Here is a 27113-nt window from a genome sequence, read left to right as displayed (position 1 = left end):
CATTTATTTATCAGAAACATTTTCAATAGGTTGGGTCAGCTAGTCCGAAATGTGCTTTAGCCAGAATACAAACACCTGCATGTAGTACAGTGTGTGCTGCAGGTTTACTTCTCAGACACCCTGATTAAACTTAGCAGTGAGTTACCCGCGTGAGTAGGTGTGGTTGAGCAGCTAAATCAGCAAACTGCGCTGGACTCCGGTCCTCAGTTCCCCACCCCTGCCCTAAAGAGAGGAAGTAGATAGCATTCTTGAGTTGCATACTGCTGAAACAGAGTGCTTTGGCTGTTAAGGGTTTCTGGGGCTTGGCATTTGACCCTGTCTCAGACAGCCAGCACACCACTGATTGGTACCATGTGAGCCAAGTAAACAAGTAAAAGTGGTGGCTTTAGATAGCACTTTCTCCAATCCTCTCCCAGAAAATGTCTCCTCAGACATAAGACATGCTCCCCAGATGGAGTTCAGGTCTGTAATGAATGATTAGAGCCTTTGTCCAGAACCATTTTTATAAAGCTCAGAAATTTTGTGGTTTGGCCATTATACAGGGCACTCCTTGTGTTAGGAACAGTTGCCAGTAAAAAGCTGTTAAAAACAGTTAAGGCCGCAAATTTTTCCCAAGCTGTTTTTAGTGTGTGGATTAAGTAAGTGATAGTAATGAAACACGTATATTCAGTCTTTTTAGAGTTTAGAAGTGATCTTGATTAAATGTAGCCTAGATTTAACAAGCACACCCTTATACTATACAGCACTTACTCCCAGCAGGAGCTTTGAAAAGCAATAATGACCCTTGTCCCCTCGCCAGTGCCCCCAAAAACCAATAAGGGTGATTTAATAGAAACGTTTAAGGAAGTAATCCCTTTTTACAAATACTGTATCCTTACTTGTTGTTCAGAATTCCTGTTTTGAGGTTCACATCACAATAACGCTTCCGCTGATAGAGCTTGCACACTTTATTCTGCACAGGAAGTCTGGGAGGCTTACAATAGAGCAGACATCAAGACTACACACAGCAACCTGTAGTTTATAGGCTGTGTGTGACTGCTCTAGGTCAGCAGGCAGTTCTAGGATCATGAACAGGGCTGTTTCTTGGAATAAGCAGAAAGCTTAGAAAGTTTCTTGGAGCTACAGTTTCATTACAGTATCCTGTTTTTGCTATTTTTCTACCTATTTTAAAAATAACTTAATGAGCTGAATAGTATACACATTCTCTTGTTTTCAGAGTAAAAGTGAATTTAAGTTTTTTTTTATATATATATATAGTATGTGTATGAAAAGTACATAATTTAAATTATACACATTTTATTGCAAGTATACTTAAATTGTAATGAAGCTATATTTAAACACATTATTCACATTCATGCTACTTGAAACATACAACACTTAATGATACTTTAAGCAGTACTTAATACCCCTTCTGTTTACTGACAAATTTCTGATTCCTATTTTCCCAAATGCTGATAATGCAATTTGTGACCCACACTCAGCAGCTCAGACTACAAGGCAAATACAGTGCAATAAAGAGCAACAAATTTACGATAGGAAAAGTGAGTTTGGGAGGAATAATTACACAATGTTTGTAAGTAAAGAAGAGAAAAACATGCCCAGTAGATGATGGATGGTGTCAGAAGTCACTACAAAAGGCGCAAATTTCCTGACCAAGGCTGAGCTGCCCAAACATGTGGCACACGCTACACCCTACGAACTTTTTTACTAAATACAGTAAGAAATAATTTTATTTCACAATTTATTTTATTTTATGTATGTGTTGAAGTATGCATTACTGTGTGAATTAAATCATATTGATATGTATTCATTTGTATATTCTTAAAATAAATATCTTTGTTTTACATATTACCCAATTTGTAATTCATTACAGGTAGGTTGCTTCCTAAGTTGTATGAAAGCACACTTCAGATGACAAAACAATTATTGTAAATGTATTACTGGTTGAATGTGCTTCAGTATGTAAAGAAATATATTCATTTTACAGACCTGTCCTTAATCACTTCTTGCACTACTGTTCTCCTAAAGGCTCTACTCTATGGTGACATCAACAACACAAGTGTGTGTGGTTTTAAAGAGACACACACTACACTGGTCTTCATTAAGGCAGCACCTGCACAAGCCATGGCACTATGTGTAAGTAGCTGCTATTTAGTTAAACACATTTTATTACCGATTAGTAAATCACACACATAAAGATTTTAGATTGTATTCAATTACCAATGCACCTTAAAAGCTGCTGTGATGACACAGCCTGGTGTCACACTCTGGTGTCTGTAGTAGTGAATAATTAGCTGTTCATGCAAAAGTTGTTCTACAGTAAACTCAAATTAGGGTATCTGCAGGTGTAATACGTTTTTAGGATTTTGTAATATCACTCAGAGGAAATAAGACCATTTTCAAAATACCAAAAAACTCTTTACAGTAAGTTTGTGATTATTGTATTTTAAACAAACCAATATGTTAAACAAATTTGAGCACTGCAATATGCAAAAATGAAGAAAAAAAAAAACTGTGTTTAATGTGTAACACTTTTAAGACCCTGAGGGAATGGATTTAAGAATGTTGTACATTTATTTGTAAAATATTTAAAATATTCTTTTAGGGCATGAAAACTACTGACAGATTTAGATTTCTGGATGGTCTGTGCCTTTAACTTAACAGGTACAGTCTACATTCAACCAATAGCATTGAGTGTGTTTTTGCAGAATTGACTAGCTGTTGATTTTGCTGTATAGTAGTTTTTGTTTTGGTTATTTTGTGGTATGTGCAACATTAGCTATAATTTAATTACAGTATACATTACAGTAAGCAATCAAGACACTGTAAGGATTGTAAGCCTGTGCTGTACTGGTTTCCATTTTTACCCTGAAGAAAACTTGACCACCATCCCCAACCCCCAGTTGTCATTATATATTTCACAGCTGGCACTTAAATTTACTTCCTTTACACAACTCATATATAACAAATATATAAGCAATTCTTGATTACAATTTGGATTTTTAGTTTTAACATAAGCTTTGTATCCATTTTTTAATTTGGTAATGCACAAGCTATTGTTTCTTTTACATTATTATTATTATTTTTTTTACGAATATTTAGCAGCTCCCTTCAACCTTACATGCAGATTTATATTAAACACGGTGCAAACAAAGTTATGAACAAAGTGTAAAATAGGGAAATCACTGCAACATAAGAGTTTTTTTTAATAGATTTCTGACAGAAGCTACTGTATATCTGCTAAAATTCCCTCGTGCAGCTTTTATATGTAAATATATGTAAAATCTTGAATTTTGAAAATCTCGTTAAATCTGTAACCTCCCAGCCCTGATTGAAGGTTTAGCTGATCTACCTGCATAGTCAGCATGACCAAACTAGAAGACCAGCATGATCATCAAAACTGAGCATGACCAGTATGTTTTCAACTGGTTTATCATTGTTTTTAAACCAACTTTACCATTAAAAATGGTCTTAAACTGGATTTTTACATATGTTTACCTTCCTACAGCATGAATTTCTTTAACAGCTCAGTGGATGACTTGTGTTGGAATTCTGTGGAGTTGCCCTTTAAAGTGAGCGGTCTCTTTAAAGCCCCCGAGCTTCAGCCCCTGCCTCCATCCCTTTCGTGGAGAATATGATCTGGAGTTTCTCCTCAGCGCGAGCAGAGTGGACTAACAGTGGACCTACAACATCTAGACCCGCACAGAGCTCCTCTATCTGCAGCTGTAGCACCGCAGCGCAGCACAGCACAGCGTTACGCGCTCCTGGCTAGTTTCCCACATTACGATACTGAGCGCTGAGGGAGTAACGGGGCATTGTTTTCTGAGGTGTTCCAGCTTTTCTGAGTGCTGTGTGTTTACAGCGCCATGTGTACTGCGGTGTTCTGTGGATAGACCATGTCTTCTTCTTCAGGATGGGCGCAAACAATGGCAAACAGTATGGAAGTGAAGGTAGGAGGGCTTACTAAACTGACTAGACTTTAAAGCAGACTTTGGAAAACCTATGTCCGTATGACATGCTACATGTGCTTTCAGAACCTGTAGGTTAGTGTAAAGTCCAACTTAACTTTAGTCTACCAACTAAACTTCAATTAGAACTTCAGACTATGAGCTAAACTTCCATCTGAACTTCAGTCTATAAGCTAAACTCACTGATCCTCAGTCTACAATCTAAACTTGTCTGATCTTCATTCTGAACTTCAGTCTATAAGCTAAATTTCCTCTGAAACTTCAGTCTATAAGCTAAACCTTTCTCTGAACTTTAGTCTACAAGTTAAACTTTCATCTGAACTTCAGTCTATAAGCTAACCTCTATCTGATCTTCCATCTGGTCTTCAGTCTATCAGCTAAACTTACATCTTCCATCTGAACCCCAGTCTATAAGCTAAACTTTCATCTGAACCCCAGTCTATGAGCTAACCTTTCGTCTGAACCCCAGTCTATAAGCTAACCTTTCGTCTGAACCCCAGTCTATAAGCTAAACTTTCATCTGAACCACAGTCTATAAGCTAAACTTTCATCTGAACCTCAGTCTATAAACTAAACATCCATCTGAACCTCAGTCTATCAGCTAAATTCACTGATCCTCAGTCTACAAGCTAAACTTGTCTGATCTTTATTTTGAACTTCAGTCTATAAGCTAAACTCACCATCTAATCTTCCATCTAAACTGCAGTCTGTAAGTTAAACTTCAGTCTGATCTCCCAACTGAACTCCAGACTTTAGTCTAGACTTATCTGATCTTTCACCTGAATTTTATTATTCAATTTAAGCCTCAATTTGATCTTTTATCTTAACTTCAGTTAAACCTTTATCTGATCTTCTGTCTGAACTTTATTCTTTATTCTGAACTCATCATTGCAGCTTCTAATGAGTTAATATTCTGTTCTGCAATTGTCTTTTCAGAACTTTTGCATGCAGAAGCCTTCATATTTTTGTGGGACACTGATGGATGCATGTCCCATTTAGTTATGTAGACAAGAAGTTATAAAGGTGTATCCAGATTAAAATACATTTTCTGGTGGCTGGTTTTGGCTTGTCTTTGATTGCCAAGATGGTTGAAAGCTAAATGTTGGTCATGCAGGTAAAGCGATTCTTACTGAATGCTGATAAGCAATGCATGTTATTTGATTTTGGTCATGCTGGTCTTGCGAATCATTGGTAATCTAGCTTGGTTTATACTGGTAAGGTTGATTTTATGCTTGTAGATCAGCTTAACCATCAAACCCAATTTGTTTTTCTTAAAAATCTTCTGTCTTGTATTTAGCAGTCAATTTAGAATCCTCATCTGGCCAAAATGCACTGATTCTGATAGCTTTGCTGATGATGTTGGTGGCTAGCTTAGGCAGACCTCAGCATTGTCCACCACGCAAACATGGAGGAAATTCTTTAGATTTCCCTGATAAAAAGGCATTTGAGACTAAGTGGGTAGCTGCTTTCAGATGGTTTCTTCTCTTTGATGATCAATGGCTATGTGTTTTTTCACTGGAGTTTGGGGTGGTTGACCAGGTTGGCAGTGTGCTAAACTAGTTGAGAACATACCATGCATCATGCAGGTTGAACTATCAAATGAGAGGTCTCTCCCCCCCCTCCTCTCTCTCTCTCTCTCTCTCTCTCTCTCTCTCTCTCTCTCTCTCTACCTATCTACTTTGTGAAGCTAAATGTAGATGCATTACACATCTGCACTCATCTTCATCCTGCAATGCAAGCATTCTAATGTCTGATGTTTATCTGGTTTAGGCCTGCAAGAGAAGGAAATGGCATATGACTCATAGCAATACTACAGTATCTTCATAAACATGTAGAATAGCTTAGGAAATTTGCTTTTTATGTTCTTTTTCATATACTATTAAAAAAGTAATGACAAAGTTTAAACATACACTAACCCCCTTCAGGCTATTAACCAATGGTTACATACCAGTGGTGACATGCCAAAAGTCTTGCAACAGGTACTTGTATTGTATCTCATGTCTTGTTTTTGTAGCATCTTTTTATGCATTTCATTGAATCAATTTCTAAAGTTGTGCCAGAATTTAACATTGCTCACTTCACAGTGTCATGTGTGTACTAGGAATTTATAATAGGAGGCATTACGTTTTATTGCAAATGGGGCAGTGGTGGCTCAGCAGACATTTTGACAAGATTTTTGGGTTCGATAACTGGGCCGCAAGGCGGGCCGCAAGGCCCTTAACCGTTATGGGGATGGTCCACCACTCCAGACATGTGTTCTTACTGTATTACTGGTAAACAGTAATACAATATACCACAGTATTGAAAGATTTTAACGGTATCTATGATGGTATTGTCATGTAAACATAAGATTTGTGCAATATACGCCCGCCGGCAATACTGTCTACCACTGTAATATTTTGACATTGTATAAAGTATGAAAAAGTGGATACTGCCCAACTATATGCACTACTGTTGGCCCTTTTCCACCACCGTGGAATGAGCTGTGGTTTTGGTTTCTGCACCTAGTTGTAAATCGCTGCATTTTCACCAAGTATCGGTTCTGGAAAAATAGTATAATAGTTGTTTTTTCAGTCCCCCTCCCTCCAGTCTGTTGATGGCGAAAATGTGAAATGCACATCAGACTCTGGGACACAAGAAATGGTAAAAATTGGTTCCACAGATTCCTGGACTAGTCTGGATTGTTCTAAAGTCTAAAGACTTAGATTTAGACAAGCAGTCAGATCAGATATTTGTGTGATGGGTATCTGATGTTTTCCCAGAGGCAGCAGAAATCACATCCAGCTAAATATTTTTAGTTCTAGCTTGGACTGTATTCATGACCATTCATGACCTGTTCTTTCAGCACAAGATCACATGCCAAATGCCTGTCAAAACTCTTGAATCCAGTAAAACGGAGAGAATTGCCAATCTGATCTGTCCTTTCCATTTCACTAAACGTCTTCATGTTGCCTGATCACACAGATCAAATCACTGACAGAATAAGCTAAAATACAGTCCATGAACATTACTGCAGATGTTTTTAAACTAACTAATATAATCTATCTGAAGAATCTACAAACACTTTATTGTCTACAAAGTATCTATATAATCTATTATCTCTATCTGCTAGCTCAAATCCAATTTTGGCAAATCTAAATTGGGGAGCTCAGATTTTTTCAAGTTGGATCCAAAGATTTTTACAAATCTTAGTATAGATGAATTGGCCACAGAGCAGATTTTGACTTTGTCTTTTGCATCTTTTAAAAACTTTGAACACGTTTTTTTTCACAATGCTTTTTCCTATTCGAAAAATGTTCACGGCAGTTCAGTATCCTGACAGTTACCTCAGAGGACCTGCAACCCACCTTTCTGCATACAGGGGCTGCGTTCCAGTTGGGAAATGCAGCTGACGTTCGTAGTGATTTGTTTTTTTAAGCTATTGTATTCTAAACTATTTATAAATTGTTCCTTTGAAGAAATGACAATGTGCATGTTTTGTACCTCAGTGTCACAGTCAAAAGTATTTTAGACCAATTTAATGTCAAACCTACGATGTACCCTACACATAGCCTATATCCTACAGTGTAGCCTATACCACAGCCTGACACACACCTCCCAAAAATGTTTCTATGCGTTGTACAACTCTGATGTGCTGGGCCTCGTGTTTCCGTCCACACATTCCCACCTTCACAGTTTAAACTGCAGAGTTGTGAACACTTTAGTGCAGAAGTATAAATGTGCACAGCAGCGTAGGGCACTCGCACAGGCTGTGCCTTAGGCAACACATTAACTCAACACTAAAATATAAACCAGACCCTAGTTTCAAATGTTTGACCAACAAGAAGGACCCTTCATAGGACAGTCCTACAGTGACTTTGGCATCCAGGGATAATGTGTTTCTTTATGGACCATACAGATGGCTACAGATTCTGTCAAACGTTACACTATCAACATCAAACGTCCCGAGGACTATATGTTCCCACCAGATACTATTCGAATGATGCTTAATTTCTCACAGCAAATGTGTCTGTCCATAACTACAGTACAGAACACCTTCATAGCTACATTTGTCTGTTGTGGTATTAAAGTTCTAAACCGCAACTTGACGGGTGACTGTTTGGAGGGCGAGGTGATACTGCTCCCCCTCTCCTGCTTCAGCATAAGAAGGCCACACCACCAGCATGGCAACTGACACCTGTTGTGTTATTACAGCTTCTCATGCAGAACGGCTTGTGATGTAAAGAACCGCAAATCCGATCCGATCACTTGCAAATAAAAAGGTGCACAGTCATCTCAGTCTATCTGAGTTGAGAAACAAATCTGATTTGCCTGTAGTCTGAACATAGCTTTTGTGCTAGACCTCGCCTCAGTCTGGGTCAGTATCTTGTGCACTTCACAAAGCAGCTGTTATGTCAGTATTTGAATTGAATTAGTCCAGCTGCTCTTCAAAGCTGAGCAGTATCACAGGCCTGCCCGAGGAGAGAGAACTTGGCTTTCATGTGCATCTCTGTAGAATGTGATACCTCATCAAGGGTTCATAAACGTGCACAATTTTCCTCCATTCGGGCCTCGAGCATCTGCACTTGAGATCGACCCCGTCTTGAATTTCACTCAGAGAGCTCACACCCTGCAACAGTCTCTTTGCACCTTACATAAGCACAGGGCAGGAAACTGCTGAACGCTTCTGAAAAGTTGTTTTCCAGAAAACCGAACAAGCAGGTCTCTTCTCTGTCCTGTCCTTTTCACAGCCCAGTCTTTCACAAAGTATCAGTGGTGGCACATGCTGGGTTTAACCTCTAAAACTTATTGGAACCACTTGTGGGGAAGATTTCATTGCTTTGCACATATTTACCAAATGATTGATCCATCTTTCTATCTTCACATCCACTTCTTACTGGGTACAATGCAGAAAGGATGCCAGTCCACTGCAGGGTACTACATAAAACTTCTTTCTCTCTTACTCACATACTTCACTTCCGGCGCTGACGCGAGTGGCTGCCTGTTCCAGTAGCTCCGTCTCCTTTGTGTGTTTTTTCGAGTTTTTTACGTTTATTTATCGTCTCTGTGCTACTACACACGTCTAGTGTGCATCTTATTTATATCCTAAGGATATTTTTAGTGTAAATATGCGGGGCAGCGAGGAATATCGTGTTTATTCCCGTGAAGAACTGCTGGCCCTTCAACCCGCGGGACGTGGGGGCATTGTCCACACAATACCGGGGGAACTAAGGAGGAATTACCGAGGCTGTAGGGCCGGAGCTAAGCTAAAGGCTAAGCTAAAGGCTAAGAGTACGGAGAAGCGCTGGAGGTACAAACCCTCAGTTCCGTCGGTGGTTATGGGGAATGTCAACTCACTGACCAACAAAACCGACGAGCTAGCGTGTCTGGTGAAGAATCAGAAGCTCTACAGGGAGTGTAGCGTGCTGTGTTTCACCGAGACCTGGCTCACCCCCGACACGCCAGATGCTAACGTGGAGCTACCCGGCTTCTCTACAGTGAGAGTGGACAGGGACCTGGCGCAATGCGGGAAGCGGAAAGGTGGGGGATCGCGCTTTTCATTAACAACAGATGGTGCAACCCTGGACATGTAAACGTGAAGGAGGTGATCTGCTGTCGGGATATTGAACTGTTAGCGGTGAGTCTCCGACCTTATTACATGCCGTGGGAGCTTTCTCACGCGAGACTTCACCACAGCAGCTGGCCCGGACAGAGTGTGCCCCAGAATGCTCAAGGCTTGTGCTGTTCAACTGGGTGAGCCCCTCCAACATGTGTTTAACCTGAGTCTGCGTCTAGGGAGAGTTCCTGCCACGTGGAAGACAACCTGCCTCGTTCCAGTTCCTAAGAAGGCACACCCGAAGGAGCTGAATGACTACAGGCCTGTTGCTTTGACATCTCACGTGATGAAGACCATGGAGCGACTGCTGCTGGACCACCTCATGCCTCAGGACCCACTGCAGTTTGCGTACCGGGAAAAGGTGGGAGTGGAAGATGCCATCCTCTATCTTCTGCACAGAGCTCACTCTCATCTGGACAAGGGGGGAGGTGCTGTGAGGGTCATGTTCTTCAACTTCTCCAGTGCCTTCAACACCATCCAGCCCCTACTGCTGAGAGACAAGCTGATGAAGATGGAGGTGGACATGCACCTGGTCACCTGGATCACTAACTACCTTACTGGGAGACCACAACATGTCAGGATCAGGGACTGCTCCTCTGACACAGTGATCAGCAGCACAGGAGCACCACAGGGGACTGTTCTCTCTCCAGTCCTGTTCACACTGTACACATCAGACTTCAAATACCACTCGGAGTCATGCCACATGCAGAAGTTCTCTGACGACACTGCAATCGTGGGATGTGTACGTAATGGTGATGAGAGGGAGTACAGGACCCTGGTTGAGGATTTTGTGGTGTGGTGCAAAACGAACCATCTACAGCTGAACATCTCCAAAACTAAGGAGATGTGCATAGACTTCAGAAGGTCCAGGCCCTCTGCTCAGCAGCCTCTCAGCTCTCAGCATCTCCATCGAGGGGGTCAATGTGGAAGTGGTCAAGTCCTACAGATACCTTGGTGTGCACCTGGACGATAGGCTGGACTGGTCAGTGAACACTGATTCCCTCTACAGGAAGGCCCAGAGCAGACTGTACTTCCTCAGAAGGCTTGGGTCCTTTAACATCTGCCAGAAACTCCTGCTGATGTTCTACCAGTCTGTGGTAGCCAGCGTCCTCTTTTACGCTGTAGTGTGCTGGGGAGGCAGCATCAGCAAGAGGGACGCTGGACGACTGAACAGGCTGGTGAGGAAAGCTGGTTCTGTGTTGGGACTAGAGCTGGAGTCCTTAACACCACTGGCAGAGAGGAGAGCCCTCAGCAAGCTGCTGAACATCATGGACAATGTTCACCACCCTCTGCACAGCACCATCACCAGGCAGAGGAGCTCATTCAGCGGCAGACTGCTGTCCCAGTCCTGCTCCACAGACAGACTTCGAAAGTCTTTTGTCCCTCAGGCCATAAGACTTTTCAACTCATCTCAGCACAGCAAGCTGAAGACTCTACGACACCTTTTCTTTCCAGCAATTCTGGCCACACCATGGACATACCCCCATCTATGGTCACACTATCTTGCTGATGCCCGTAACACTATTTTTATAGTTCTACCCTTTTTTTGCACTAGTAGTTCATTCACTAGTTCATTCATCTACTGTTTACGTATCATTTGCACTGCTAAATTTAAATTATTATATAACTGTGTTTGCACTTTCTGTACGGCTGACATCAGTTATCCTTATCCTTACTTTATGCACATCAACTGGTGTTCACTGTCTATTGTGTTCAACTGCACTACCTCCATTTTACATCACACACACACACACACTAAAGACTGTACTTTTATAATTTCATTTTATTTTTTATTTTGTTGTATTTATATGTATGATTTATATTTTATGTTTTTGTAACTTTGTGTAATATATACACCTGCTGCTGGATGTGAAGAATTTCCCCTCGGGGATCAATAACATTGTCTGTCTGTCTGTCTGTCTGTCTGTCTGTCTGTCTGTCTGTCTGTCTGTCTGTCTGTCTGTCTGTCTGTCTGTCTGTCTATCTATCTATCTATCTATCTATCTATCTATCTATCTATCTATCTATCTATCTATCTATCTATCTATCTATCTATCTATCTATCTATCTATCTACAGACACACACAAATATTAATAATTGCACTATAGACATTTTTCTCTGCAATTTAAATATATTTACATCTGTTTGTGTTTAGTGCTTAACCCACTAGATCCAGTGTATAAGCCCACACAGCGTTTTACTCTCCAATACAATATAAATGAATTAAACATCAATATTATAGGCCCTAGAATAGAGCCCTATTGCTCGGTTGTTTTTACATTAGGATTAAGAACTGAATAATAAAACAAAAGGTTAACAGTAACCCCAGTAGGTGGTACTAGAAAGATTTAGTATGATCATGGGTGGTATATGGTTTAAAAATCTTGAGAACCACTCTTCTAGCCAGTTCACCTACTGTGTGTGTTTTGAGAGGTTTGAGGAAGCAAACCAACAGACAGTGAATGAATTGTGTACTTATCATAATAAATGTCAGGGAGCATAAGGGGTTAATTTAACAGACAACCGTGTTAATGAATCAATCAATCTCTCTCTCTCTGTCACTCTCTGTCTCTCTCTCTCTCTCTCTCACTGCATCTGCCTCTAAAGTCAATAGTTGCATGGATGTATCTGCTGGAAAGGTGGACAGAATGATAGTCAAAGGGAAAATAGGAAAAGCTCCAGTAAAATAAATCCTCATCAGTGATGTCTGGGAAGCTCCCCAGCCTTCTGCATCTTACAGGCTTTAAAAAGGAAAGCAATGAAATATGACAACTGTGAAAACAGATCCAATTTAACCCTGACTACAAGTAGCCTATACCATATCTCACTAATTATTCAGAATGCAGAAGCCATTCATAGAAATTATGAGCATGAAGTCATTAAACCTGCCAGTATTATTGGTCTCCTGATTCTACAGAGGCAGAATCAAGCCTAGACTTTTATGAATTCAAGCTGTGTGTGTGTGTGTGTCTCTCTCTCTCTCTCTCTCTCTCTCTCTCTCTCTCCCTCTCTCTCTCTCTCTCTCCCTCTCTCTCTCTCTCTCTCTCTCTCTCTCTCTGTGTCTGAAATGTTCACATGCTATATGACAGTGGAAAATATTTGTCAAAGGGTGCTAAGCTCCTGAGCAATGGAACTCAATCTGCATGGCAAAACATTGTACGCATCATTTGGAAGATCAAGCCTGGCCAGTGAATCATTTATTCAAGGCTTGTTAATGATGTAGATCTGACAAAACAGACAGACAGACTTTCAGTGCCATAGCTGGACTGAGTGTGTAGCGGCATTATGCGAGAATTCTTACTGTAGATTCAGTGCGGTGACTGTAAGTTGCATTTTGAGCAACCCTCAGAAACATACATTACACATGCATTTCTGGACAAGCTGAGAAGTACGTATTTTACTCAATTATGGCTCGGGATGCAGTGTTGCACAGTTATACCAATCATAGAGACCCTGTTCTCCTTATTACATGGTTATAAATACATTGCCTGATGTATTCATAACCATATAACCATAAATACATAAATGTAAATACCTTTGCTTCCATCTCAAACATTGCATTATGTGGAGCTATCGAAAAATTGCTAGTGCTCTACTTTATGCATTGTTAAAAGAGAATTGAATGTTGATGGATGAGAATCATGCTGATTGGATTATCATTTCAATAGCTCTTCAATCTTGAGTACACTGCTCTGCAGCTGGACTGTTCAGAAATACAGAAACTCTCCATCAAAGAGAGAAGTGTGTTTTATGTGAGTAATGGATGAAAGATCTAAAGCTCCTTCAAACTGGTCTGAACTGCTTTGAAAAGTCTTTTCACCATTCTATTTTTACAGACACAGCTGCTTATATAATGATGAAGTTATGATATTGCCTGAGTGAATACTTTCAATCCTCTCTCTTCACATTATTTATTTTGCATGAAGAGGTCCTAAAATTAATCAAGTCCTGTATGTACATGGAGTCCTGCTGGTACATGGGATGACCATATTTTGTTTTTTTAAAAATGCAGAGTAGGCCTAAGCTCTAGGACCATGGTTGACATACAGTATTGTCCCCGAAATGAATGTCATATGCAGTATAATAAGAGCATTATATGACAAGGTGGTTGCTGTGGTATCCCAGATATTACTTTAGTGCTATATTGTGGTTACTTGATGGTTGCTGCAGTGTGGCAAGGTGATTGGTGTGATATTTTAGGCAGTTACCATGATATCACTTAGTCATTGCTGAGGTGTTGCTAAGCAGATGTTAAGGTATCTAAAGTGGTAGCTGTGGCACCCCAGGTTGTTGGATATTGGGAAAATTGAAAAGTTATTCAGTAAAAAATCCAGCAAAATCTCAAGAATCAATAAAATAATATAAAATTATTATAAATCAAATAATATAGTTGCTTCCATTGCAATGCGCAGCCATAATAACCATAACTATAATTCAGTTGGCATAAAAATTCACTGTTTTGCTTCACATTGTTCCGTTCTCCTGTTAAATTGAACAGGCTATAAATGTGTATGATTTGATTATTTATTTAAGCCTCTTTGCTTTTTGATCTTTCAGAATATGTGAAATCAGTAAAAAGTCCCAGACAATTTACTCAATTTAGAAATACTTTGTAGAGCCCAGAAAGAGGACATGTCTGGAAAAAAGAGGATGTATGGTCGCCCATTTGGCAGTCAAGCAAGGTACTGTTAAAATATGGACCCATTGAACTAAAGTATTATGTGTTCAGCTCAGTACATCGGTTCTTATTGCTGGAAGGGAGACGAGCACTTCAACGATGGTGCTGTGATGGCCATGGTCAACAAATTGCTGACTTTTTTTTCTTTTTTTTTTTTTTTTTGCAATTTATGACCTTTTTTAAGGGTTTTATATTTAGCGCATATTGGAAATGGTAACATTAGGCAGAGAATTGGTAACACTGTACGAGGGAAGTCCAGTCTCCAGACTTTCGTGGTTTTGGTGCTTAATCCCAAGGATGGGAACTGTTGTGTATCCTTAGGCAACAGTGAAATAATAATGAAATATAAGTTTCAACATCCAATATGACACTGTTCAGAGCTTCAGCTCTGCCCAGGAGCTTCGCATAGCAACAAAAAAACAGCATTCGTATTGCGCCCTAATTCATGCCATTTGACGATGCAGCAAATTGTGTCCACTTGCTTGGTGAGTCACGTTCCGGGGCCCGATGTGGAAATAGAAGCAGATGTGCTGGCTCAGTGATGTCACCACAGCCTGTCGTCACGATGGTAATGATGGAGGGGACCTGCCTCATGGCGGCCACATTTACTGCACTGGTCGTTTTAGGAAGGGAGAGAATGTGGAAATGACTGAGTTTAGTTAGTTGTGGTGGTTTGTGTGTAGTCATTATGAATGAGGTGCTAAGAGTGCTTTGCCTTCATGTATGCATTTGTAATGGTGATGCGGAGGCTTGTTTGGGTCATTTTATCTCATTAGCTTCACACTAAATGCTAGAATTTGGAAGAGGGAAGTATATGCAGCATCTCATTTGAGTCATGTGATGTGATATGATTTGATGTTTATGTGTGTGTGAGGTGCACAGCATGCAAAGAACGACTTGTTTACAGGAAAAGCGCCTTATGTGGGATGAAAGCGCAAGCCAGTCTCGCACGAAGCCTCTTTTGGTTTGAGTTTATGACCTGTCAGAGGACAAAGTGTCGTAAAATAGCCTCTTTGCTCACAAACACACTCACACACATGCTGTGTGAATTCAGCAGTTCTCCTTTGGTTGAAGCTTGCAGTGACACACAGGAAACTGTGAAGGTTTGATGAACTTTCAAGAAAGCAATATGCTTGAAGGAACATTTTCTCCTAAAAGCATTTTCTTAAAGGTTTCTCAAAGCACCTTAAGGGGTTCCCTCACAGCTTTAAACTGAGGAACCCTTGAAAGGAGGAACTTGTACATTTTCACAGTGAATAAAGTCTTTTCTGGCAGTCTTTCTGAATTAAAGCACATCTGCAAAGAAACGTCCATGCACTTACTGCATTTATTTTAATATCACTTCACTTCACTTTCGCCTGTGGTCCCGTCTGGGACATAGGCCACCAACAAGCTCTCTCCAGTCATCGCGGTTCTGGGCGAGTCTCTCCAGCTGCCCCCACGTCTTGTCCATCTGTTTAACGTCTGCATCCAGGTCTCGTCGCCAGGTGTTTCTAGGCCGTCCTCTCTTCCTCTTTCCTTGGGGGTTCCAGGTAAGTGCTTGTTTGGTTATATTGGATGTAGGTTTGCGGAGGGTGTGGCCAATCCATCGCCAGCGTCTCTGAAGGATGTATTGGTCAACAGGCTGCTGCTTTGTACGTTGCCACAATTCTACATTGCTGATCCTGTCGGGCCAGCGGATCTTTATGATATTCCTGAGGCAGGTGTTAATAAAGACCTGGATTTTCTTCATGGTGGTGACGGTGGTTCTCCAGGTCTCTGCTCCATAGAGTAGTACTGGCTTTACTAAGGTGTTGAAGAGCCTGATCTTGGTGGTAACGCTGATCTCGCTGGATCCCCAGATGTTCTTCAGCTGATGGAAGGCTTTTCGTGCTTTACCGATGCGGGTCCTGACGTCTGCATCTGTTCCTCCATGTTTGTCCAGGATGCTGCCTAGATAGGTGAAACTGTCCACCTCTTCCAGTGCTTCACCCTGGACTGTGATTGGTGTCTCGTTGGATGCGTTGATCTTGAACGCCTTGCTTTTCCCTCTGTTGATGTTGAGGCCCAGTCTAGCTGAGTTTTCAGTAACGATGTTGGTCTTTTCCTGCATCTGTTGTTGGGTATGGGAGAGAAGAGCCAGATCGTCGGCAAAGTCGAGGTCATTTATTTTAATATACTGTTAATTAATTACAACACAGGCTGACATGGTGGTGCTGCATGGCTGCAGGGCCTGAGGTTGTGTTAGAGCCTAGCTCAGGGCCTTAGACTAAGGCTCTGGTCTGAGTTGGTCTTTACTGGCCAAGGTGGTTGAAAAATGGTCATCTATAACAAAACATACTATACAAGTAAGCTAGCTGGTTAACCATTTATTGACCTACATAGTGTATGTTGCATTTGATTTTGGTTCTATTTACTCATTGGTCACTCAGCAAGGTCATAGTGGTCATCCTGGTTGAACAGCTTTGTCATATTAGTCATCCAGCATGGTAAAGGTAGGTTATAATGATGGTGTAAATTGGTCTGGTTGATCATGCTTGTACTGTAGCTAAACCATTAAAGTCAAACAAAAAACAAACCATGTTCTGGTCAAGAGCTAATCTGATCATTCAGTCTAACAGGTTTAAACAGTTTAAGATGCACAGGCTGTATATACAAAATATAGACACTTTGAGCTTGACCAGAAAGGTCATAAACCAAGTAAACGTTTAATGCATTTATGAATGAATAAATACATTTCAGGCTTGCCTATTATTCTTAAGGGTTACGTATTATCCAGTAACTGCTATATGTCATTCAGTAATTGCTGGTGCTGTAGTGCTCAAGTCCCAACTACAGGCATTTTAACTGTCGTCTCAGGCTTGTCTTGGACTCTGTAGTATTTGTACTTGGACTTATCTTGGTTTCGTCTATTGACATTGCCAAATTTAGTCTCTGCTCTCGACCAAGACCAGTTAGTATGTAGAAAATATTGGGTTATATGTGTGTTCTTTCTTTTAACTGGCAGCATCTTGCTCTGACTCATACTCAAACAACTCCGATTAAAATTGCACTGTCTATTTGATTTAGCCTGTTGGATTAAACCATTTGCTGTCTGTGTTATGTAGAAGATGAGATGTTCTGTTAGGAATTTAATTTGATGTAAAGCTTTGTTGTCCTGGAAATGACATTAAAGCATTTTACTGTTTTACACTGCAAATTCCTGACATTGAAGTGAGAAGTGTGGACATGAACATGCCAATACCAGATGTTAAACAGAAACAGAAATATAGTAAATTACGTATATGTATAATTAATTACACCACAGACAATTGTGTTAAAATTAAACAAAAGCAAACATTAAAACAGTATTTCTAGAAACAAAAGCTTTTACACTAGAGGCAGTTGTGCTACATTCACATAGCAGGTATATTTGATTTCTTCGGTTGTTCACACTATCTTTATCTCTAATTCTTTTCAAAATCTTGAAAGCTAGAGAAAAGGCTGCATGATACCAAGAATTCACTCCAGCGTGTTATTTGGACACAAAAAGGTTTTTAGTTTTTCTTTTTTTTCTTTAATGCTGTAGTTGAGATCATCCAATTTATTAGGAACAGTGTGCAGCATTCTAGTAGCATTGGAACAGAGACATCCCCCAAATATTTCAGGGCTCTGTTACCTCATTTATCCTCCGCTGAAGTCCACAGATCACTGCAGCTGTCCTTTTTCCCATCAATTTGTAGTCTTTTTTTGCCTTCTTGTCAAAAAAGTCTGAATTTTGCATGAATTCTGGCTGTTAAGAGTCGCATTGCTGTGAATCTGATTTCAATACCACATATTGAAGTGGCCCAAATTGGAATGAAAAAAAAAAGTCAGATTCAGTTCAGTTGTATTTTGTTTCTGTTTACTCTGACACACAAAAACAGTTTGGATTTGGGCCACATTTACCTGCTGTGTGAATATAACCTTAGAGTTATAGCTTATTATTACTAGTGCTCTGCAAATGCATGGTCATGCAGTTAACTGGAAAAAGAATGCCATCGGTACAAGGCTGGTCATCACTGTAGTGCCCCTGGAAACGCTCAGAATGGAGCTTGCACTTGTGTTGTATTATGAGATGCATGAAACCCAGTCTGTGTATCTCGAAGTATCTGCGTCTACACCCCTGTGTGAATAATATTTTTGGCCTAACTGTGAACTTTTCTTGGTCTATACACTTTTGACCTGGTCTTGACCTCTTGATCTGGACTGTTCATAGTTATAGACTTGTCTGGACTCAACAAAAATATTTTTCCTGGCATTGCTTTAGTGTGTGAGTGTGCGAGTTATCTATTTAAGAGCCTGATGAACTGAAGGATGGGCCAATGACCAAGTCCATAGAGTTTACGACGTCCATACCACTTGCTTTCAGTGTCAAAATAATTTTTCAGAGAAGTTGTGTGTAGTACTTTTCTTGATTTAGAATGTCTTTCAGTGGTTTGCAAGATTATCATATTTCTTCTTGCCCTTGAATCCATTCAAGCTGCTGCCGGGTGATTTAGTTAGCCTTGAGAATTTGTATTAAGGCGTGACATTTTGCTTTATGGTTTTTCTGCATGTTTGTGATATTTTTGTTCCTCATACTCAAATTGTTCTCTGAAGGTTTTGTTCTTGCAGGACTGAATTAACTGATCTGAATTAAAGATGACCACAGATGCTTGAATTTGTCACAGGCAAGGCTGTCAGACTCCATCATAATGCAGCTAAAAACTCTGCCAGTGATCAAGAAAAGCAGTTTCTTCCATGTATTGTTCCAGTTCCGGATGCTGGCTGGCTGCACTTTCACTGGCAGGAAGACATAAACTAAAAGGGTTTAGCTCAGCTCCACTGCGTTCATGATCAGCATTAAATATTGACTTTTTCCCTTAAAATCCTTAATCAGGAAAACCTCAGACCTCCGTTTGGATTAGACATAAGACATGCCTCCGTGCTGCTGGTAATAGTTCGGCAAATGGCTGACCAGCAAGCCTTGGACATCCGATTGCATTTTTATATAACATTGACTTGCAGTGGGAACAGAACCCTCTCCGTAACATCAGCATTCTCACTGCTGAACTTATAGGAAACATTGTAAGAAATCCAGATATAGGACTGAAAATACACTGACATGCCAAAATCAATATAGCAGTATGTACAATATAGCAGTGTATTTTTTTATTTATTTGAATCCTATTTTCTCCCCAATTAACAAGCCTCAAATGTGAAGCCAGCCACCGCCTCTTTCCATAATGCAGCATTGCCGAGTAGCATCACAACACGCTTTAGAGTAATGTGAGGAGAGAGCACTATCTACAATTGTGCTCTCTCAGGGCTCTGGCAACTGATGGCAAGCTACATGAATGAGATTCCATAGCAGTATTTAAACTGATTATGAAATGTTGCATCAGGGCATGGCATGAGAATGTCCACACCTAAATAAGCTGTGAGGTGTTATCTTGTGAGTGAGGATGAACACTGGCTATTGTGCTCATACATGGCAAGGCAATGTGCATAATCAGCGTTCAAGCAAGGCCAGATAGTGAGTGGGAGATGGATATCCATTCCATTTTTAAGGTTAAGGGCGAATTATCCCATAGAAGGCATTACCACCCACAGAGGACGGCACAGTGGATGGTAATTATCATGACCGACGGGATCTGGCTAGAATTGTCCATGCAAACAGGCAAGCAATACTGGCAGAAATCACAAGCCTCAGTTTCAGAAGAAATGTTTGATGAGCAAGTGTCTACAAACGTTTAGACATAGATAGATATAAGAGGCATTTTTCATAGGAGGCAATTTCTAATCTTATTATTTTGTTTAAATGTTGAGAGCAAATTAGCTATAAGTACATTTTTGGGTCAGAACATTTATCGTGATATTAAGTAAATGTCTTATTCAATTTTAAATAAATGATAAAATGTTTAAAATGCATAAAATTCTGTTTTAAGACCTGTCGTATGAAATCTAGCTTGCGGTTGGCACATGGAGTTGATGGGAAATTTAAACTCTATTAATGGTTTAAATAGTTTAACTATAACAGAGTCTAATGAGTCACATCTTTGCATATTTAAACCCATACTCTTGAACTGACCAGATGTTGTAATGGATGTTACTATATAAATCATCACGCACCACATGAAACTGGTTCCACTCTGTTCTTGGTCACACAGGTAAAGGAAGCTCCAGCATTTCCTCCGACGTGAGCTCCGGCACTGATCACACGCCCACCAAAGCTCCCAGGAATGTGGCTACCAGTGAAGGTGAGGCATCTGGTCCTCATTATGGACCAAACTCCCTCTCCCCCTCTTTCTCTCTCTCTCTCTCTCTCTCTCTCTCCCTCTCTTATGAAATCCTGACTATTTTTGGAGGCACTTGTGTGTTCCTAGGATAACCTGAAATCAAAAACAAACTCTCCGTTCCCATAAGAGTTAAGCACCCGTGGGCCATTCATCATGTGAACTGGTCTGAAAAAGCTTCATATCTGTAACACTTTATCTGCACACGCTCCCTGAAGACTTGAAGACTTGACACGCTCCCTGAAGACTAAATGGCTTCTTTTTAGATCTTTAATGCTTTTAAAGGTTGTGGACCCAGTGAAGTGCAACAAACCAGTTTGTTATCTAATTGGATTCTTAAAGGGAGATTATGTGTAAGACTGTATTTCAATTTAATGATTATGATAACATCTTTACAGATTATTTGCAAACATTAAACAGATATCTTGCTTACTGTAACTGTGCCTATTCTGTTGAACTTTAATACAAGTAAATGTATTCTGTGTATCTTTTAAGAAGAATGTGAGCTCAAAAAAGGGGAAAGACGACAAATATTGTATATAGTTCACATTATGTGCAACAAATGTTTTATGTAGTTCACCTTATGTCGAACAAATGTTTGTTTTTAGTCCATGTTGAGAAGTAGCAGGAGCAGTCTGGAGCAGATAAAAATGAACCTGTTGGCACCTAATGCCTAATAAAGGGTGTGGACTGGTGGGAGATAATAAACCCATCCTATAGTAAAGCATTGAGCAGTGGAACAGTGAAACTGTGTTCTGTAGAATGATGCTGCGCCATCTGATACTTTTGGATGAAATAATTTGGGGAAATGGTTATCCAACATCATGACCTTACTAACATTACTGTCAGTAATTTCAGTCAGACTCAGGGGAGATGCAGGGGAGCCATCCTACCCACCCAGTAAGAGAGAGGCTAGTTACGCTCTATGGGACTCTTAGCCATATATAGGTGTGGCTACATGTAGGCAAAATGACAGTTTTTCATAATATTGGGATGAATTTTGCTATCAAGATACACAATACACAGAATAATTGTGATGCATAATATGCACCCTATAAATAATATACACAATATGCAATATTGTTGAAATCGGTCACACTAACTGAACATTGACTAACTGCTCATTTTAATGTATGTTTAATTAATGTAGAATTAGTAATGTTTATTTAGATGGTATGCCACACATTGTCAATTAAAATCACATTAATAGGTATGAGATGATATTTTAATAGGTTTAATAGTTTTTAAAAATCTGCTGCTGGTGAAATCCCTCTATTTTTCTCTTTTTTCATTAACAATAAATAGAAATGACCAAGCTACACTGCACTCTAAATGTTTACATGCTCATTTAACACAAATAATGCACAGCATTAAAACTACATCGACATTATACATATCACACAGAAAGCTGCCGAAAAGTTAGTTCACTGGTGCTGATAACCAGTTCTGGAGTTGCCATTTGTAGCACTGAATCTGGACCTTGAGCTTATATATAAAGTATTATTATATTTACATTCATAGCCATGATTCCAAAATAATGGGGATGTTGTAAATTGTTGAATGCAAAAATGAATGTAAATAAAAACAGAATCCACAATACCCAGTCTAGAAATGCCTCCATATTTGATTTATGGCCCAGGCAGGATGGTGTTGACATATGGTTTCTTCTTTACAGAGCATAAACCAGCATCCAATATTGATTTTTGATGTTGTCTTTGTACACAGGGATTTCTCAAGAGTCTTTTAACAATATAATGTACTGTAGATTGTGGGATATCCAAAATATATCTAAAGAGTTTTTACACCTGTAGTTGGTTTCTCTGATCCAAATCAGCTGATGAATTTACTTGAAGTGTTTCAACCTCAGTTTGGTTTGTTTTCACACAGGCACAAACCTAAACGCACCAAAATGTGCCCTAACAACCCACACGGGCATATTGTGTCCTCTGATTGATCAGAGCTGCAAGAAAGTTCTGTGTTCCAGACCAGTGCATGTATTTGTGCAGAGTAAAGCAGTGGGTGCTGCACGTATGGCGTTCAGTGTAAAAACAGCTGAATACGGAACAGGAGAGACAGTGTTTGTTTATAGCTATGGTAATTTATCTGGATAATTAATCATGCTATTGCTGCACCTGAACAGCAGTGTAGCTCAAGCCTGAGGATTTTATTTGATAGGTCGGGTTGTCAGATGTTCTCACCACAAACAAACTGCTCCGGAGTTTGTAACTGAACTCTTGTAGGTGTTTGTGTGGTTGTTTTGGGCTGAACCAGACTAACCACACCAATGGTGTGACAGCAAATAAACCAGAGAAATGAGCCGGACCAAATAGTGCTTCTGAGAGACTCTCTAAAATGCACTTTTTATATGCAGATGCTACTAAACTGTGCAAAATTCTACTGTGTAGAATGAGAAGAATCATGTTAAGTACATATTAATCCTTTATTAAGTACCCTCAAAAAAGTGAATCTTCAATTGCCATTTAAAAATAGCAGATAATAGAGCTGAACTTCTCAAGGTGTTTTCTTGTAGCTTAGACAATCTGGGAGTTCTAACCCCACACGCAACATGGACTGCAGCAGTCATGCCGGACAGTAGGAGAAGAGTTGGAGCATCACTTGGTCTGGGCTGCTTCTGAGCATCCCCCCGGGTGTCTGCATCTGCTGCCTTTTTGGCAGACTGCTCCTATAACTCTTCAGCTGCACAGATACTTCCTGTTGTGCCTCCAACCTCATGGAAAAGCTTTCCAAGGAATTTTGTGTTTCAGTTCCTTTATGAAACCCATCTTGTTGATAGTGGCTGGAGAAGATGTTTTGGATCTGGCTGTTATGGTGGAGTTAGAAGGCCAGTGTGTGGTTGGGCATGCATTGCTGCATTGCTGGGTGGAAAACAGGCTTCCAGGCAGGCATTGTTTTCATTACTACATGGCACTGACTTTTCCAAGGCTGAGCGCCAGTAAGGCTTGGTCCAAGTCTGGATTTTGCCCCACGTTACCTCGTGTACATGTGTGTAGGCCTGTGATTGGAATCGTAAATGCAAAATGGATGGAAATGGATGGTATTCCCACTCGTAGTTGCCACTGTTGGCTTTAATGAGGATGTGTGCTGCTACATGTTAATTGGGTTTGAAGTTCTGTTTAGTTTGGAAGACGAAAGGAAAATGTGACATAAAAGCTGAAATAAGATTTTTTGATCGTGGTTCACAGCAGGTAGCATAGCGGATAGGGCTGCTGTTTAGCAGGAGTACAGTAGAGTGGTTGGTGTGGGTCCATGGAGAGAAATGGACTTTTGATCCACAGAGATTCATTGTGACATGGACAGTCATGTTCCTCATTGTACTTATAAGGCTTTAATTATCATTAGACAGAAAGCAGCTGACATAAAGCAGCTTCCAACTGACTGTCAAGGCCTCTGATCATATTTATACTGTATGCTTTAAGAGTCTGTTGGGAATAATTTTAGAGTCGTAGTCAAATGCTGTGCCTGAATGTGATGCTGAGTTTATCTGACACCACCACTGTGATCCGAGGATCTCTGGTGTTCAAATCCTGGATCATGCTGCTTACCATCAGCTACCAAGTCAGAGAGCGCACCATTGGTCTTCCTCACTCTGTTTGGGATGATGGCACTTTCTTCACACATCATTCATAGTGTGATGTTGGTCAGCGCAGGCTTCTGTTAGCTGATGTATCAGAGCTGGTGATCGGGTCCTAGTGTTGGGAGCATTACTAGTGATTGGAATTACTAGTGGTCCTAATTAATGAGAAGGCAGTGTAATTTTTTTGGCCTTTCAAATTGTAAAGAACTATTCATTAAATTAAATATGAATTATGAAAAAATCATTGTACAGCAACACATTGTAAAGGGCAGGAAAGTCTTAAAAATTGCAGCTTTTCGCCTTGTTTGCTCCCCTACTGGTCTCATAGAACATTGCCTTGCATTGGAAATTGCGTCTGCACACACACACATGCGTACTGTATTTATATTTTAAGAGAGTGATAAAATCTTCTGTGTGGGAAGGATACCCACAAGATAACATGCATGCCTATTTCCCAGTACCTCTTTGCTGTCAGACTGTTCTTCATGGAGTCTGCTGAGAGACTATATTTGAACTTTGTGGTCGCAGCATCTTCCAGACATGTTTTGTGCCATTCTGGGTCAGTGCAAAGATGAAAATTTGGCTTACAAAAGAGAAAAATACATGCATGCATATCATCCACCGTATTTACGTTCAAGCCTGTGACAGTTTTCAAGTTATGAAATGCCATAAATACACCACAGAGAATACACAGCTGCCCCATCAGGAGCAAACAAGGTACTTTTAGACTTTACTAGCAAAGTTTAATGCAAGAAAGATGGACCAGAGGCAAGAGGCTACAGGTGCTTTTCCACACGATGATGAGTTCATGACCCCATCCAACAACAAACAAATAAAAAGAGCTATGGTTTGAGGTTATAATAAAAAGTTTTATGGTTGACCTCCCTTGTTATTCCACTCACTTTTCCCACTTTGTACAGTGCACTAGCATGTTTACGAGTTGACACAATATCCTTGTTCTTGTATGCCTCACCTTTACTCCTGCTTTAGTCATTACGGTCCAAACAACTCAATTTATTGTGCTTAGTAATCCGCTCCCTGGTATACACTGACACTGTACTCCTGTGTGCCATAACTTTAGTCATGTACAATCAAAGCTAAAGAGCACTATACTGACCTGTGGGATATGTGTGTGGGGTTTCCAGTACTAAAGGTGAATGTGATTTCTACCAAAACTACGGGAATGAAACATTTCATTCATCTGGCACCCACTATCAGGCCTTCCTCGAACTCCGATAACTCATGTCACCTTGTCATGAGCACACTGGACAGTGTTCAACCTCACTCCCAAGATAACATCTCACAAGTTATACAGGTGTAGTCAGTTTTGGTACCAAGCTAAGGTAGCACTTTTTGATCAATTTACATACTGTTGTCCCATGACATTTTGCATGTCAGTGTGTTTAAAAGTTTTTTTGAAAGCTAAGTGAAAGCCATTTATAAATAGACTCTTGTTAAAAAAAACAGCAGGTTGTTGCAGCTGGAAGTCTGTCATTTACTTGTATTCTGCTCTTACTTGTTAATCTGAGCTCAAAGACTTCAGTAATGCTTGATCAGAACACTTGTTTTCGATTATCTTAACTGTAGATATTCAGCAATGGTGTGAAATGCGAGCTGATGTTCTTCAGCCAAAAGAAACTCATTCTGGGTTCAGTTTTGGATGATTCAGAGATTCCAGTTTGGAACACTGGAGCTTTGTGGGTCATCTTTAAACTAAAGCTGCACGTGTTCAAAATCTGTGCCCTCTGTTATGGATTCTGCGGCATCTCATTGTTCAGTTGGAGAACGGAACGGAAGGTGGACCACCCTGGCTCATCCTAACCTCAGCGGGTGCTTGAAGGCTTATTTCAGGCACAGCATGGAAAGCAATGAGCTTTCTTTAAGTCCGCTGTCTCGACACTGAATAATGATTCTAGAGCTCTTGATGAGAAAACCCTGAGAACGAGGAGGAACCTCTACCAAACCAGATGTGCTGTTCAATGCAGAGAAGTCCGTCCATCTTTAGATCAGTCTTTCAGCAAGTGAACAGAGTCTGTCCTTAATTTATTTCTTTTCCATTAAAAACAGCTTTAGAGTACAAGTTATGTAACTTACATACTGTAAGAGGTTAGATATGATATATAATCCACTTGCATAAGAAAGGATAAAAAAAACCTGGAGACTAAACAAATAAAATTCCATAGATATACAGTACTATTTAAAAGTTTGCACACACCTCTTCTTATTTAATAAGCCATGTTTTAGCGATCTGTAGGCAAGATGTGAATTGCGTGAATTTAAAGCATATCGTGTGTCTTTGTTAACGAGAGGGTGCAAACATACTCCTTACGCAGCTTGAAACACACAAAATACATGAACTAATTCTCTTAATTAATCATGGGTGTGTTTTGGGCGTAACTTAAATTTCACTTTAAGTTTCACTTGCCTTTTCTTTTAAGAGACAGGTGCGCTCTGACGTTGGTGCATTGATATCTTAACAGTGTGCTGCTTTTGCGTGTCTCAGCGGATTCTATTTTATTTTAATTCTGTTTATTGTTGAGGTCGAAGTCAGTGTCTGTGTGTGTTTAACAAGTGGGGGTGTACACAAGCTGGGTGCACCTGCGTAGCTGAGATAGGAATGGACTTTGATGATTGACTGTTGTCTAGGTTTTTCCAGTCAGTGGCACACCTGTGTTTTCCACCACCAAAATAGCTACATGCCAAAAATTTAACTGAACACACCTCACTTCCAGACCACCACACCCATCAGTGTTCCTAAACTCCTGCACTGTTTTAATGGTGCGGGTGCAAGGCGTGAAAATAGACTAAAATAGATTATTTATGGGGTGTAAGATAGTAACGAGCATGAGTTTTCATACTTTTAATGAATTTTTATGCTGTGAAGTGTTAAACAACCAGAAAATGTTTTATACTTTAGATATCTGTCCTCATTTAGCTTTGAGGACAGATCTGCACACTCTTGGTATTTTTAATCTCAGTGTCTTCATGAGGGAGCGTGAC

At 40.2% G+C, this 27113-nt stretch overlaps 1 protein-coding gene across 1 annotated transcript in view; it reads left to right on the top strand.

The window, feature by feature from the left end:
- Positions 1-3500: 3500 nt before the first annotated feature.
- Positions 3501-27113, top strand: part of si:dkey-192l18.9 (F-box/LRR-repeat protein 7) — a 60036-nt gene continuing 36423 nt past the window's right edge. Inside the window, exons 1-2 of the mRNA XM_007238662.4 lie at positions 3501-3950; positions 20393-20482. Coding sequence (XP_007238724.2) covers positions 3914-3950; positions 20393-20482 — 127 coding nt within the window. The 5' untranslated portion in view covers positions 3501-3913. The remainder of the gene's footprint in view (positions 3951-20392; positions 20483-27113) is intronic.

This window comes from Astyanax mexicanus, chromosome 6 (genome assembly GCF_023375975.1).
Source record: "Astyanax mexicanus isolate ESR-SI-001 chromosome 6, AstMex3_surface, whole genome shotgun sequence".
Lineage (NCBI taxonomy): Eukaryota > Metazoa > Chordata > Actinopteri > Characiformes > Acestrorhamphidae > Astyanax > Astyanax mexicanus.
This window is presented reverse-complemented; position numbering and strand designations above follow the sequence as displayed.